Here is a 13,129-nt window from a genome sequence, read left to right on the forward strand (position 1 = left end):
TGAGGGCCATAGGTGACCTCCAACCAGCACAACCATCTTTCTTTGTGCCAGGGATGGCTCCAATGAGCAGTTTACCCCTTAATTCTCATTGAACTCCAGTTTTGATAGGGCTTCTTGATGTTATTATAAAGTTCAAATTTTTTCTTCATGTTTGGACCAAGGCTACTGTGAGGTCAGCAGCTGAGTAGGCCTGTTAGAATGAAAACAAGAACAGAAATTGCTGGAGAAACACAACTGGTTTGGCAGCATCTGTGGAGAGAAGGCCGAGTTAACATTTCGAGTCTAGACACTCTTTTTCAGAATCCTTATGCTGAGTTTCTCCAGCAATTTCTGTTTTGTTTCAGATATTCAACATCCACTGTTTATTTTGTTTGATTTACTGTTAGCACTTAGCCTGCACACTAATGGTCAAACTATGTTTGAGAAAATGCCACTTGATAGCCATATCGATGACATCTTCCATCCCTGTGATGATAATTGAGAGTCAATGGATGGGATAAAATTAGCTCGAGTTGATTTGTCCTTCTTTTTCTGTATAACATCTATCCGAGTAGTTTTCCATGTTTTTGTGTAAATGCTAGTGCTGCAACTGTACTGTAACAGTTTGCGAGGAGTGTAGCAAGTTTTGGAGCACAAGTCTTCAGTACCATTGCTAGAATGTTAGAATCCAGTGCCACCAGCTGTGAACCCAGTTGACTGAAAGATGGCATCACTGATACTGAAGGCCTCAACAGGAGGCTGAGCTGGATATCCACTCTGTCCGTCTGGCTTAAGGTAATTGCAAATGCTTCAGCATTATCATTTGCACTGCTGTTTTGGGCTCCCTCTTCATTGATCCCTGAGAATTCTACCAGCTCTCATGGTAGGATTTGAATCCTTGGCTTGAGGACATTCTCTTCCATCCCTAATCATAGCCCTATTCAGACTGGAAGTTGCCTCTTCCAAGGAAATACATATTTATGATTGTAAGTATATCATCACCTGTCAGGCTGTAACGTGCTGTGTAATGGCAGAAGTTCGTGCAATAAAACATGCTTTCAGTTTGTTGGAAGTTTATATTGAGATGATAATCGCAAGGAATAAAACTGTTAAAAAAACCCTCTGAGTCAAGTGTTTACTTGAAATAGTTTACAAAATACACAGAAGCATGAAAAATGAATAGGGTGAATTATAACACTAGATTTTGGCTTGGGCACTGTCCTACATTCTAGATTGTATGGAGTCTGCTAAACAAATAAATTGAATAATACACTGTGATGCAGCATTCTTGTAGTTCCTGTGATAATCTTAATTCAAACCAGCTGTTTGTTGAGTTTAAGTGGGGTGAGGGTGGGGAGAGAGGGTGGGAGAAGAGGAAGGATTTGATTGTTGTGAGTCAATATCCTGAAAAACGTACGGTATTTATTAAATGCTGTACTGTTCCCATCCAATAAAAGAGACCCGAGATTTATTGATTGGGATCAAGACAGGGGCTTTGTTTAGCTTCCATTCTCTTTCAAAAATCAGCACTGTCTCAAACTGACTCAGAAATAAGAAGAAGATTTGGAAGTTTAAGTATAATGAGGGCACTTCTCTAAAACTATTGTTCTAAAGTATCTGTAAACTGTTAACTAAACAACTTCCTTCTTTGAGTTATGGGTGGTACCTTTGTCTGCCTTGGTTTTCAGGCAGCTTCAGCAGCTCTACCCTGCCCCCATCTGTTCTCTGATCTGCTTCAGCACTTTGTATTCTATAGATGCCCATCCTGACAGAACTAAACAGGCAATAGTGAGAGTGAAAAAGAATCAGAAATGGAGAGAAACATTGATAACAAACAATTGCCTGAGTATTACAGCTTTTCTGGAGCAAAATGTAGTGTGTCATCCTAGAAATTGAGATAGCGATAACTGACATTGTGACAGTTTAAGAGGAGGGAGCTCTGCTGGGGTCCTGGCCAACATTTCTGTTCCTAGCAGCAACATCAACTAACAAGTTTATTGGTCTTTCACCTCACTGCTTTGTGAGATCTTGGTGTCCACATATAAACCACTGCATTTTTTGCATGCCATTAGTATTGATAATTGCAAATTAATTTCTGCACGTGATTTCAGACAGGCTTGACCCAATATTGCAACAAGGCCACCCTATAGTTGTTGTAATATGCTTTAGGAAGTTCAGGGGACTTGATAGGCACTGTGTAAATGCAACTCTTTTCAAAAAAAATTCTTTCAAATCTCAAGTGTTTAGATTCAAACTGCTGAACTGTTGATTTGCCTAGTGTAGTTTGTACAGAAGTGATTACATCAAATTAAGGCAAGATGGAGTTTGTAAGCAACTTTGTCCTGACCACTGCTGGGTTTGCTGGGACTGTCTGAGGAAACCTCTGATGCACAGGAGTTAGCACAATTTGGCAATTATATCATGACATCATTCGCAGGTACCACTTATGACTCAGTGGAGATGTCTTTACATAACTTCGTGATGCACCTACACCATACACTGGGCAAGATGACAGGGCTAGTCAGCATATTTACAAAATTATTGGCCTACAAAATACAATCTGCTCTGTTTAGCGACAGAGACTTGTTTTTAGGAGTATGGAAGCAGGAGTAGGTTATTCCACATCCCAAGCCTGCTCTGCCATTCTAGATCGTGGCTGATAGCTCCTGTGCTATCCACATATTCATTGATGTATTTAGTGCCTGGTTAAAACTGTCTCCTGAGACATGGGCTGCTGTAAAAAAATTGTTTCAGATCCAACCCAATATTTTATTAGCAGGGATTATGAACATTTGGGTGTCAGGAATTATTAAACTAAATAAAGGGATATTTTATCATTCACACATTTTTAAATGGTCTGCTTTAGATGGTTTTGGGAGAGAGGACAATTCAGCTTCCCTAGGGTAATGCTTTCCAGTCAGATCTCCAAGCAATACTTCTATTAAAGGAAAACTGCTATTGCACTAAGTCTAGTTTAAGCCCTTCGTTCCATTGGATGTGTATATTAGAAATGCACTAATCCATAGCACAAGCCACAATAAACCATTTGTCGTCGGCATTTCAAGGCAAGATGTAACTTGTGCTCTTTATTTTGTGCACTTTGAAATTTAATCCTTAGTCAATAAGGAACAGCTATCCATTGCTCGATTCATCAATGTTACAAAACAGTGGTTAAGTCTAGCTACTCTGACTGTAGCCAGGATTGCTGTACAAGTACTGGAACATTGCTCTTTGAAAGATAGCAAGGAATACTCAGATAGTCCTGCAGAAATATCCACTGATAATAGTTGCACTAAAGTGAACTTTGAGAGTTCAAATATGCGTTGAATTTCTTGGATGAAAAATAACAGGGAGAAAAATTGATTTACTCAGAGGACCTTAAGCCAAGATTAGCAGTTATAGGAGTCTGGCTGAATATGCACAAGAATTCAGAGATTGATTCCATATATGGCAAAAATACAGTTATTAGCAAAAGCATTAACTGCATACTGACATAGTTAATAGTGTAAGATGTAATTACCTTTTAGCGCATACAAACCCTCACTCAGCAAACTTTTAAACTCACTGACATTTCTGGGCCTAACACAAACCAGGTACATTGAGATTATTTACACAGTAAATAATCTAAAGCTATTTCCTGACGAATTCAATAGCCAAGCTCCATGCTTTATGTGGAAACAGGCCCATGTCTGCTACGGATACAAGAGCCATCCCACAATGAACCTGGCACTGCCAAAAGAGGCCAAATGTTATTCTCGTGGAGGGAGTGCAGTCTGGCTCACTAAGAAAAGGAAAATAACTGAGTGGAACAATTCGAAAGCTAACTTTCTTTTTATTAAGTCAAATATGAATCTGTTTTTTGCTTTTCCAAATGTAATTAATATGATTCACTACATAGGTACAAGATATTGTTATTCTGACAAAATTTAGCACGATGAAATAGAATAGTATGCAATCCAAAACATTTACCTTGCAGTCTTGTTTCTAATAATTTTTATACGGACCTATATCTTGCTTGGCTCACTTGCCAAAGTTTAGTGGACCTTTCTCGGTCAGTGTGTTATTTGTCAGCAATTCTTCATTACAAGTCACTAACCTTCTAAAGACACTGGTTGTGAGGGTTTTAGGCATTCTGAGGTCACAGAGATCATTATACAATTACAGTACTGGACTTGTATTGGGACAGGTAAACCTTCGCAGGATGCCCTCCAACGCATCTCGTCCACATCCCGCACCTCCGCCCTCAGACCCCACCCCTCCAATCGTAACAAGGACAGAACACCCCTGGTGCTCACCTTCCAATCTTCGCATAAACCAAATCATCTGCTGACATTTCCACCACTTCCAAAAAGACCCCACCAGCAGGGATATATTTCCCTCCCCACCCCTTTCTGCCTTCCGCAAAAACCGTTCCCTCTGTGACTACCTGGTCAAGTCCATGCCCCCCCTACAACCCACCCTCCCATCCTGGCACCTTCCCCTGCCACCGCAGGAACTGCAAAACCTGCGCCCACACCTCCATCCAAGGCCCTAAAGGAGCCTTCCACATCCATCAAAGTTTTACCTGCACATCCACTAATATCATTTATTGTATCTGTTGCTCCCGATGCGGTCTCCTCTACATTGGGGAGACTGGACGCCTCCTAGCAGAGCGCTTTAGGGAACATCTCCGGGACACCCGCACCAATCAACCACACCGCCCTATGGCCCAACATTTCAACTCCCCCTCCCACTCTGCCGAGGACTTGGAGGTCCTGGGCCTCTTTCACTGCCACTTCCTCACCACCAGACGCCTGGAGGAAGAACGCCTCATCTTCTGCCTCGGAACAGTTGAACCCCAGGGCATCAATGTGGACTTCAATAGTTTCCTCATTTCCCCTTCCCCCACCTCACCCCAGTTCCAAACTTCCAGCTCAGCACTGTCCCCATGACTTGTTCTACCTGCCTATCTTCTTTTCCACCTATCCACTCCACCCTCTCCTCCCTGACCTATCACCTTCATCCCCTCCCCCACTCACCTATTGTACTCTATGCTACTTTCTCCCCACCCCCACCCTTCTCTCACTTATCTTTCCATGCTTCAGGCTCACTGCCTTTATTCCTGATGAAGGGCCTTTGCCCGAAACGTCGATTTTACTGCTCCTCGGATGCTACCTGAACTGCTGTGCTCTTCCAGCACCACTAATCCAGAATTGTATTGGGATGGGGCAAGTTTATACTGTTTACCAGATGTCTGAATTTAGACTGATATACAAACATTCCCTGACTCAACAGCCACATGAGATATCCTTGCCCAGAAATTTCTTCTCACTGATACTCATTAGGCATCTCATTGCATTGGAATTGTAATTCCTTTTGAAAAGCTTGTTATTGGGATTATGAGAACTTACTCAGACAGTGAATTACTGAGTCAAAGATGCATCTCAGCTACTTTTGGCACTTGTTCAAAATAAATCCTACCACACTGCTTCCCTTCTCCATTATCTTTTACTGTTTTGATTTAGATTCAAAAAGGTCAGTACACGGTCTGCACCAGTGTAAATGTGGGTTGTTTTCTTGTGTGTGGGAAGCTGGGATGAGTGAAATGGTTTGCTTAAGCCAGCAAGCAGTGATTCTGTTCCTCAGACGATTTTGCCTGTAATTCTCATGCGAAATAATTTCTAAAACATTGCAATATATTTACCACAACAGTGTAAATGGAATGCCTAATACCAAATTAAACATGCCATAAGTATGATTTTATCTTCCCAGAACTCATTGCCATCCTTTCTAAAACCAGCACATATTGTTCTGTGTTTACTCAAAAGAAATGTTCCAATTATCTATCCAATAAACATTGCTGTCTTCTGTGTACCCAAATCAAATGATCAACTTCTTATACCCTGCTAGTCTGTGTATATTCAGAATAAATTGAACAAGCCTATGTTATTCTCTGTGTAATCTGAAGACGTTGCGACTTCTTTATATTCAGTGCATATTATTGCTGTTTTCTGCATATCCAGAACCCGTTAGCATTTCATGAGTACCCAGAAAACATTGTTACATTTTGTGTGCTAAACCATGTCACTAAGTGGTTCCCGTGGTGCTCAGTTTTGGGGCTCTTGATGCTTGTGTCATATATTAATTATTTAGGTCTGAGAGGTATGGGAATTTGAGGACAACACAAAAGTTGGCCAGGTGGTTGGTAGTGAAGAGGATGCTGTTAACTACAAAATGATACCACTATTTTGCTGAATGGGTTGAAAAGTGATAAATGGAATTCTATAGTGTAATGTTATATATTTAGAGAAGGGAAACAAAGCTAACAACACAAGGGTGGGTATTGAGAGGTTTAAAGGAAGTGAGAGACCTTGGTGGGAGGCAACACATTCCTCAATGTAGTAGAGCAGGGAAATAAGGTGTTAAAGAAAGCATATGGAATGCCTTCCCTTATTGGGCAAAGCATTGAATGCAAAAGCAGGAATATAGTGCTGGATTTATTTAAGAAACTAGTTAGGTCATAACTGAAGTTTTTATGCACAGTTCTAGCCAGCATGATACAAGACATAATTATTGTATCAAGAGTACGAAGATTAACAAGAATGCTGCCAGAGCTTGAAAATTGCAGCCATGAGGAAATATTGGATAAACTAGGGTTGTTCCATCTCTGTGTGTACCTAAAACACATCGCATTATGTATGCTTTGAACATATCAGCCTGTGCTGAGAAGATCCCACCTGTATGTTCTCAAACGGGTTGTCACCATAAGTGTGTATCCAGGATACTCATCTCAACAACATCATAAGGGAGTAAGGTAGTTAATGATTTAATTATCCAGCTAGTTCCATTTTTTTTAAAAAATGTATGCATCAAGCAATTAGAAAGGCAAATTGTATATTGGTCTTCATTGTGAGAGGATATGAATTGATGTATTACTACAGTTACACAGGGCTTTGGTGAGCTTACGTTTGTAGTGTTACATGCAGTTTTCATCTCCCTACTTAAAAAAAGGATATATTTACCAGTGAGGGAGTACAGCACAGTTTCATGTGGCTGGTTCTGGTAGAACTGCCCGAAGAGGAGAGATTAGCCTGACTGAGGCTTTATACATCAGAGTTGAAAAGGAGATGCTTTTCCCGTTTTGGAGAATCTCATGATATGGGATAACCATTCAGGATTGAGATAAGGAAAGATTTTTTTCACTCAAAGAAGAGTGAATCTGTGGAATTCTCTACCACAGAAGGCCATGGAGGCCAAATCACTGAATACATTCAAGGAAGAGATAAATGTTTAAATGTTAAAGGCATAAGGGAAATAAGGAATAAGCAGGAAAATGAGATTGAGATAGAGGTTCTGCTCTGATTAAATTGAATGGTGGAACAAGAGTAAACGGTTAAATAGACTTCTGCTCCTAATTTCTCTTTATCTGTGATCACTCATCACCGGGTTTGCCATTATTATCATCATTTAATTGACACCAACAAAGTGGGTTTTAAGTCTTTGATGGGTCACCATGAATTCCAATGTTTTTCATGTGAATGAATTGTTCATTTTACAAGGCTCTATTAAGGGGAGTGAATTTAAATATAGTAATATGTTTTTATGAATGGAAGTTTTATTCTCAATACAATGAAGTAAATAATATACTTTATTGAATAGAACTGATTTTTTTTTCTCACCTGTGCCTGGGTCCTGCTGGATAAGAGATCAGTTGACATAGTAAAGGGTTTGGTGGGTTGGCATGAGTGGACTCTCGTGTCGAGAGTGTGGTGCTGGAAAAGCACAGCAGGCCAGGCAGCATCCGAGGAGCAGAAGACTCGATGTTTCGGGCTAAAGTTCTTCATCAAGAATGAAGCTGTAAGCCGAGGGAGTGGTGAGATAAATGGGAGGGGGGTGGGACTGGGGGGGAAGGTAGCCAAGAGTGCAATAGGTAGGTGGAGGTAGGGGTAAACGTGATAGGTCGGACAGGAGGATGGAGAGGATAGGTAGGAAGGAAAATGGACAGGTAAGACAAATCATGAGAGCAGTTCCAAGTTGGAAGGTTGGAACTGGGATAAGGTTGGGAGAAGGGGGATGAGGAAACTGGTGAAACCCACATTAATACCATGGGGTTGGAGGGTCCCGATGCGGAGGATGAGGCATTCTTCTTCAGGTGTCAGGTAGTTAAGGAGTGGCGATGGAGGAGGCCCACGACCTGTATGTTCTTGGCGGAATGGGAGGGGGAGTTGAAGTGTTCGACCATGGGGAGGTGAGGTTGATTGGGGCGGGTATCCTGGAGATATGTCCGGAGGAAATCTGCAAGTAGGCATCTTGTCTCCCCAATGTAGATGAGGGGAAGATGAGGACCGGGAGAGGGAGGGGGGTCGGTTCTGGTCCACGCCGCCCACCAACCCACCCACCTCTCCTGGCATCAGCCCCTGCCACTGCAGGAATTGCAATACCTGCACCTATACCTCCCTCCTCACCTCCATCTAGGTCCCAATGGAGCCTCCCAGATCCATCAAAATTTCACCTGCACTTCCACACATGTCATTTACTGCATCCATTGCTCCTGACACAGTCTCCTCTGCGATGGGGAGACAGAATGCCTACTTGCAAATTGCTTCAGAGAACATCTCCGGGACATCCACACCAACCAACCCCATTGCCCCGTGACCGAACACTTCAACTCCCCCTCCCACTCTGCCGAGGACATGCAGGTCCTGGGTTTCCTCCATTGTCACTCCCTTGTCATGCTCATCTTCCACCTCAGGACCTCCAACCACACAGCATCAATGTGGATTTCACCAGTTTCCTCATTTCCCCTCCCCTCACCCTATCCCTGTTCTAACCTTCGAACTAGGTACCACCCTCATGACCTGTCCTATCTGTCCATCTTCCTTCCAACTGATCTGCTCCAACCTCCTCTCTGACCTGTCACCATTACTCCCACCTCCATCCACCTATTGCACTCTCAGCTACCTTCCCCCCATACCCCCCAGCCCCAACCCCCCTCCCATTTATCTCACCACCCCCTCAGTTCACATCCTTATTCCTGATGAAGGGCTTTTGCCTGAAACATTGATTTTCTTGCTCCTTGGTTGCTGCCTGACCTGCTGTGCTTTGCCAGCACCACACTTTTGCCTCTAATCTCCAGCATCTACAGTCCTCACTTTCGCTATGAGTTGACTCTACATTGGTATAGAGGATATAAAGAGCCGGGGGTGATGTGGTGGGTATGGGTTCAATGGGGATTTGATAACTAGCATTATGTGGCTTGGAAAGTGTGTTTCTGGCTGTCCTGTTTGCCTACAGGACATAATTTGGCATAAATAGAGCATGAGGAATAAAGGAGGTGAGGGCAGAAGAGATATTCTATATTTTAACCCTTATTTATAAATTCTGAACAATATGGCAGAGGCTGCCAGGCACCCAAGCAGCTTTTCATCGATCCAGCCTTTATCGTGGGCTCCCTGTTCAGGTCATCCTGGCTTGTCTTCGCTCCCTTGCCTCACCGTCACTCTCAGTACCAAATATTGGAAGTTGAGGTAGCCATTTAAAAAAGTCAGATTTGCAGATCAGCAGGTTCTATTATTTCTGCATGCCCGGCTCAGAACAAAAACTGGGGCTTGACTGGAGCAAGACTCCGATTCTTTCCTTCAAATTGTTTGATACAACTTCCATCAGTTATTACCTCTTGGCTTTTCAATAAAAGTCTCAAGCGAGTACCTCTTATTTTCCGTTTCCTTTTTAGTTCAGTTCTTCTAGGTAGCCTACTTGGCTTTCAGTTTCCAATTCTAATAAAGTCCCTGTTTCTAAAACATTAGAGTCATAGAGATCTACAGCATGGAAACAGATCTTTTGATCCAACTCATCCATGCCGACCAGATATCCCCACCCAACCTAGTCCCACCTGCCAGCACCTGGCCCATATTACTCCAAACCCTTCCCATTCATATACCCATCCAGATGCCTTTTAAATGTTGCAGTTGTACTAGCCTCTATCACTTCCTCTGGCAGGTCATTCCATACACATACCACCCTCTGCATGAAAAAGTTGCCCCGTATGTCTCTTTTATATCTTTCCCCTCTCACCCTAAACCTATTCCCTCTAGTTCTGTGCTCACCTACCCCAGAGAAAAGCCACCTCATGATTTTATAAACCTCCATAAGGTCACCCATCAGCCTCCAATGCTCCAGGGAAAACAGCCCCAGCCTATTCAACCTCTCCCTATAGCTCAAATCCTACAACTCTGGCCACATCCTTGTAAATCTTTACTGAACCTTACAAGTTCCACAACATTCTTCTGATGGGAAGGAGACCAGAATTGCATGTCATGTTCCAACAGTGGCCTAACCAATGTCCTGTATAGCCACAGCATGACCTCCCAATTCCTGTACTCAATATTCTGACCAATAAAGGAAAGCATACCAAACGCCTGCTTCACTACCTTGTCTACCTGCAACTCTACTTTCAAGGAGCTATGAACCTGCACTCCAAGGTCTCTTTGTTCAGCAGCACTCCCTAGGACTTTACCATTAAGTGTATAAGTCCTGATAAGATTTACTTTCCAAAAATGCAGCACCTCACATTTATCTGAATTGAACTCCATCTGCCACTTCTCAGCCCATTGGCCCGTCTGGTCCAGATCCTGTTGTAATCTGAGGTAACCTTCTTCACTGTCCACTTCACCTCCAATTTTGGTGCCATCTGCAAACTTACTAACTGTATCTCTTATGCTCGCATCCAAATCATTTATGTAAATGACAAAAAGTAGAGGACCCAGCACCGATCCTTGTGGCACTCCACTGATCGCAGGCCTGCATTAACCTTCATTTCTTTTTAAGTAATCCCATTTTTAAAATAAATTGACCTGTTATAGGATTATTTTTATTTCAAATTTAGCATATAATTTTATTGAAATACCCTGTCACCTGCAACGTGCTAAGCTGAAATGTCAGGACTTTATTCCTCCTTTTGCTGTGATACATGACAAAGAGAACTTTTGTGCCTCCTACAGTGGGAGGTCAGTCTCCTGGACTAAACAGCATTTTAATTTTTGATCCATTCATCATGACCTTGAGAGCTTCATGCCAACAGTGTGTTTCTAATCTGTTTGCGATAATATTGCATTGCATCTGAAATTCTCCCGTTGCCTTAAATTTCCTTTCTAACCCAGTGGGACATCATTACTTGTCTACAAAAATATCAAATGATCGCAACATTTGGACATGCTGTTCAGAAAGGTTGAACAGAGCAGCTGGTTTGCAATAGACTTCTACCAGTCAAACACGAAAAGCAGGAAAGGTCCAGCTATTTTTCAGACTTTGTGCTGATATTGTATAAACTCAGAAATTTGCCCCATCGCACCATTATTTGGTATCAAAGGACAGCATTACAATTATTTAATTGCACGTTGTTTCTGATACAGCATTTTGAAATGTCTAATTTTTTTAAATATATTGTTGAAGCAGCCTCTGAAATAAATGTTGTTCCTTTTTATTTTGCAGTGGAAATGTTGAACGTAATGAATCTCTGTTTGATAACACCCTCATCCTTACAATGCCTTTGAAACATGAAGTGGACACAGCCATTACAGGGTAAATTTGACCAGTGTATTGGCAAGATTTGAAGTGAATATTTCTGGAATATAATTTGTAATAGGTAAGACTGTAGAGTAGAAATTCAGTTGCCCACATCTTTTGATGTGGTGCGTGTGGTGGAGTGGGGGTGCACAGATGAATCATTGCACCTGAATCATGAAGCGTATGGAGGGGCCAAGCGGCTTATTGGCTGCTGATGTTGGATCTATGGCCTGCTCAGCATCCAGCTGGAATGATGAAAGCAGCCCGCCAGCAAAGCGTAGAGGTGGGGAGACAGCGGCCTAATGGAATTGTGACTGAGCTGGCAAACCAGACGCCCAGGCTGATGTTCAAGTGACTTGGGTTTGAATCCCACCAAGGTAGATGATGAAATTTGAATTCAGTAAAAATCTGGAGTTAGAAAGCTGCGCCAACAGTGATCATGTAGCCATGTTCGATTGGCATGAAAAGCCATCTGGTTCAGTAATGGCAAGAAAAGGAGCCTGAGTCGAGAGTGAGGCACTGGAAAAGCGCAGCAGGTCAGGTAGCATCCAAGGGGCAGGAAAATCGACGTTTTGGGCATTCCTGATAAAGGGCTCTTGCCCAAAACATCGATTCTCCTGCTCCTTGGATGCTGCCTGACCTGTGCTTTTTCAGCATCATACTCTCAACTCTAATCTCCAGCATCTGCAGTCCTCACCTTCTCCTTGGAAAGAAAACCTGCCATCCTTACCTGGTCCTGTCTACATATGACTCCAGACCAGCAGTGACATTGTTGGCTCTGAACTGCCCTCTGAGAAATTAGGGAAGGGCAATGAATACTGGCTGAATAAACAAAAGCAACATTCCATTAAGTTTTTTGTTAAAAGATCACATTTAGGCTGCTGCTTAGGATGGTTGAGGATCAGAAAACAGGAATATTGAAAAAGGGGCTGTAAAGGGAGACCTCAGGCTGGAGATTAGAAGGTAGCAGGCATAACCACAGCACAATGATTTACTTTCCTCTCCCAATGTGGCACTTACAACATAAAATTTGCACATGCTTTTCTGTGTGCAACATTAAAGTGGAGTAGAAGATATAAAGGAGAGGGTAACAATTACTATTAAAGTTATGAACTAAATAGAGGGGGAATTCTAATTCGGAAATCCTATACATTAGATAGCAATGGAAGGTAAAGCCTCTATAATTGAACTGATTATAATCCATGAGTTGTGAGAATTGAGTACAGGGTAATGGGGTAATGGGAGTGCAGGGAAACCTGATCAGACAAGAACACCGTGTGATTGGAGAGGGGAAAGAGTTACACTGTAAAGAAAAAGGCAGATCTCTTGATAATACCCGATACAGGAAGAACTGGAAGTACATATCAAACTTTGTCTTTGTGTACAGTTTCCAAAGGATGTTACAGACCTTCACTGTTGTCAGATGACTTCCTCTTTGTGCTTTTTGTGTAGGGGAACGGCCACTGTTGTGTCAAAGTTTTTGATTTATTAGTAATGGGTTCACTGACTCCTGACTCATTTCTCAAGTGCCAATTTAGAAATCTGCAACTTTGAAGTTACTGCAACTCTCTGGAATAGAAACATCTTGTTTAGTAATTAACCCTTT

General features: G+C 42.3%; 1 protein-coding gene across 1 annotated transcript in view; it reads left to right on the plus strand.

Moving 5' to 3' along the window:
* The window catches only part of itga9 (integrin, alpha 9), a 388,873-nt gene that overhangs the window by 304,313 nt on the left and 71,431 nt on the right, over nucleotides 1-13,129 (plus strand). The window contains exon 21 of the mRNA XM_060822924.1: nucleotides 11,449-11,538. Coding sequence (XP_060678907.1) covers nucleotides 11,449-11,538 — 90 coding nt within the window. The remainder of the gene's footprint in view (nucleotides 1-11,448; nucleotides 11,539-13,129) is intronic.

The sequence above is a fragment of the Hemiscyllium ocellatum genome, chromosome 4, assembly GCF_020745735.1.
Source record: "Hemiscyllium ocellatum isolate sHemOce1 chromosome 4, sHemOce1.pat.X.cur, whole genome shotgun sequence".
NCBI classification, from domain to species: domain Eukaryota; kingdom Metazoa; phylum Chordata; class Chondrichthyes; order Orectolobiformes; family Hemiscylliidae; genus Hemiscyllium; species Hemiscyllium ocellatum.